This window comes from Cynoglossus semilaevis, chromosome 4 (assembly GCF_000523025.1).
Source record: "Cynoglossus semilaevis isolate Cse_v1.0 chromosome 4, Cse_v1.0, whole genome shotgun sequence".
Lineage (NCBI taxonomy): Eukaryota > Metazoa > Chordata > Actinopteri > Pleuronectiformes > Cynoglossidae > Cynoglossus > Cynoglossus semilaevis.
Window position 1 is genome coordinate 779,485 of NC_024310.1, and position 3,333 is coordinate 782,817.

The 3,333-nt window shown below is 45.9% G+C and overlaps 2 protein-coding genes across 2 annotated transcripts in view; one reads left to right on the forward strand and one right to left on the reverse strand.

Annotated features, from left to right (window-relative positions):
- slc33a1 (solute carrier family 33 member 1) overlaps window positions 1-1,614 on the forward strand; it is a 4,978-nt gene extending 3,364 nt beyond the window's left edge. Inside the window, 2 exon segments of the mRNA XM_025054815.1 lie at window positions 1-38; window positions 140-1,614. The exon segment at window positions 1-38 is cut by the window's left edge and continues 74 nt beyond it. Of these exon segments, the coding sequence (XP_024910583.1) occupies window positions 1-38; window positions 140-310 (209 nt within the window). The 3' untranslated portion in view covers window positions 311-1,614.
- A 189-nt stretch (window positions 1,615-1,803) lies between these two features.
- The window catches only part of LOC103377585 (ribosomal protein S6 kinase beta-1), a 7,763-nt gene continuing 6,233 nt past the window's right edge, over window positions 1,804-3,333 (reverse strand). Inside the window, exon 15 of the mRNA XM_025054816.1 lies at window positions 1,804-2,976. Coding sequence (XP_024910584.1) covers window positions 2,726-2,976 — 251 coding nt within the window. The 3' untranslated portion in view covers window positions 1,804-2,725. The remainder of the gene's footprint in view (window positions 2,977-3,333) is intronic.

Consider the following 3,333-nt stretch of genomic DNA (forward strand, 5'->3'; position numbering starts at 1 on the left):
CCGCGGCTCAGAGCTGCGCTTCTCCTGAGGAGTCGGGGGTGAGTGGACGCTCAGGAGGACGGGTCACAGCGGTCTGGATCTGCTCGGATTAAAAAAAAGAATTATTGATTGTCTCTTTTTTTTTTTTTTTGTCCCCCAGTTATGCGTGAAGGAGGGCGGGGCCTGCGTGACCACGCTGGACGGATACTACGTTGAGTGTGTGGTGTGTGTGGTGATAGGCGTGGCCTGGTGGGTGTGGCTTGGGAAGAGGATGAGGCAGCTACAGGAGGAGAGTCCTGCTGCGTGGAGATGCAGGAAGAACCAGTCATGACCAGTTCCCACCACCAGGGCCGTGGACTGAACTGTACCAGTACACACTGGAACACTAGAACTCCCTCTACAGGAGGGAGAAAGAAACACACACACACACACACACACACACACACACTTCTTCCTCTGCTCTAGAACCTCCTTCTGTTTCTTGACAGTTTTTGTCAAACCACAGCTGGACGACACTTTAGTGCTTAATTTACCCCCCCCCGTAAAGACCAACAGGAAGTGACAAGGACTCGGACCCTGCAGTATTCAGTACTGCAGTACTTTGCAGTACTTGATTATCATGTACCAAAGGTTACGGTAGAGAAGAACTATCTGGAATAATACACGGTGTTTTGAAGGTTTTCATGAAGAAAGACTGTTACACAACACCCACCCCCGTCAGTCTGGACGTCAGACCACGTCAGTCTACAGACAGAAGTATAAACATATAATCATAGATAAATGTCAGACGAACTCCGACCAGGTCAGATTATCTGACCTTGTTTTTTTTTTTACATCCTGATCTGAACAAAGGACTAAGATTTCTTGAACTGACTGGTTTTCCTTTGTGCCTTTCAGACGTTCAACAAAAGTTACTTCATCTTTTCTCCACTGTAGAAGTAGAAATGATAGATATTCACAGCGCAGGTGTTTGTGCTTTTTCTATTTTCATACTGGTCCGTCTGTACAGGAGCACACATTCCTTAACCATCTTGATTTTGCACAATGACTATTTATCCAGTTGCTATTTTTATATCCTGAAGGAGAAAATTAAAAAATATTTTGCTCTAATCGGTTTTGAGATGAAATCGACCGAGGCTGCGATCGTTCCCTCGTGCTGTACAGTCCAGCATTTTACTGTTAAAGCCTCTTCTGTTGATTAGTTATTAACAACACACTTGACGACTGGATTGAGGGAATGTTTTTAATTCCAGGGCCTTGGAACCAGCCATGACTTGTAGTTTTTTTGTTTGTCTTTTTTAACACAGAACTCTTTGATCTCTAAAGCCAGCATCAAGATCAAGACGAGACTTTATCAGTTTGATCTCAGTCACATGGTTATCGACTGGACTGAACCTTCACTGTAAAATGATCTTTTTCATGTAGAATATTCATCACCCACTTTACTTTAGACTGATCTCTTTTTCAACTGTGTGCCGCGTGTACTACTACATTTTGTCATTAAATCTGTTATTATTCCACCAATGATTATTTATTTAATTTTTTGTTTTTGTTGACAATGAAAACAGGGTGAACGACTGAAAAATTAAGACGTTAATTTTATACCTGCAAATAAATAATGTGCTGAGAATCAAAGTGGGTTTGAAATTTAATTTTTTCTTTTACTTTCAGTACATAATTGAACCTGTAGGTGGCGCCTGTTCAACATTTTAACAGTTGTTGAAGTTCAATTACTGCTGACATTGTGGTGATTTTTTTACCCGCGGGACTGCACCACAGCATTAGTGTGTTACACTGGATGACGTCACCGGTCACTTACTTCTATGCGTGTCTTCTGCTTGGCATGGTTGATTACAGTGTATCCAGTAGAGGTCGTTGTTACAGGGTTCAGTTACAATATCAAACTTGACGACGGTGATAATCCTTCTGTTCGATAACCGCGGTGACGCCGTGGAGCTTTCACTACAGCGCGGCACGTGGACCGACACATCCCGCGCTTCCGTCGTTTCAATACGGCTAGCCGCCTTCTTCTTGCTGCTCCTTTTATAGGGCGCACCGACCTATACTGCGCAACACTGCCCCCACGGTACTTAGCGGTACTGCTCCGTCACGACACCACTGCTCAAAGAAGGTAAATAACACCATTTGTTTTCTTTTTCTTTAATTTAGGCTCTTTTTCATTCGTCATCAATATATAGCACAATTTACGCATTCATTTAGTAAAACATCGTGGGATGTTAAGCTAAGTCTGTTGGCGTCAGCGGGCGTGTGCGCTGCTCTCAAAGATGATCTTATCTTTTACACAATCACTCATCTTGTTCTTCTTATTCCCAACAACCAGAGCCAGGAAGCATTATGGTCTGTCTCACACTGACACACCGTCAGACGTCTCCCAACGGAAGCAGCTCTTTATGACCTTCACACTTTAACCGCTTGCATACTGGTTAACTATTTGTCTTCCTGATCACGTGAAGGCTGTGTCTCCACGAGGACTTCAGTCCCAGAAGTCCACTTCACAGAGGAGGAGGAAGAGGAGGAGGAGGAGGAGGTGATGTCACAGGTGGTCCTTTAACCTGCAGCATGTCTGAGTCCCAGACCCACGCACCAACTCCAGCTCCTGTCAGTGTGTGTGTGTGTGTGTGTGTGTGTGTGTAGTGTGGCATCCGCCTGTTTTTGCGTCTTTTCTTTAAAAAATATCAATAAAGAAAAAAGTCAAGTAATAACTCTCCGACACTGGCGTGGTGCGTCATAGGTTCATACGTAGGTGTTCGGGACGTTTGGCCGCGACGGGATAGGCTTGATGCTTCATCTGGCCCAGGTTGACCCCCGTGGGCTGACGGATGGGGAGCGGGGCCGAGGCCTCGGAGCTGGACGTGACGTCCATCTGCTCAGGAGTGGACAGCTCCATGGCCTGGACCTGAGGAGACTGGAGGACACCTGGTCCTCCAGTGGTGAGGAGTGGACTCCGAGGCCAGCAGTCGCCGGCCGGGAACTTGACTGGGCTAAAAAAAAAAGAAAAAGAAAAAGAATAAAGAAAATGGGAAGGAGATCAGGGCACAGACCAAACAACCTGCAGGAGTCAACAAGGTCAACAAGGTCAACAAGGTGAGAGCCTCAGCACCAACACCTCTGACCCTGGATGGACGACCTTTAAACTAACGGTTCCCACAGACTGAACAGAAAAGAATCTGAATTTAAATGTCAACTGAATAAACGTTCTTCAGTCTCTCGCCTCAAAAACTACAGGACGGGAAGGTTAGAGTTTGTCACATCTGCCCCCCACAGGAACCATGCAGAACTACACCAGGAAAGGGGAGTAGGGGTGGGGGGCTGTGTGTGTGGTGTGTGGTGGGG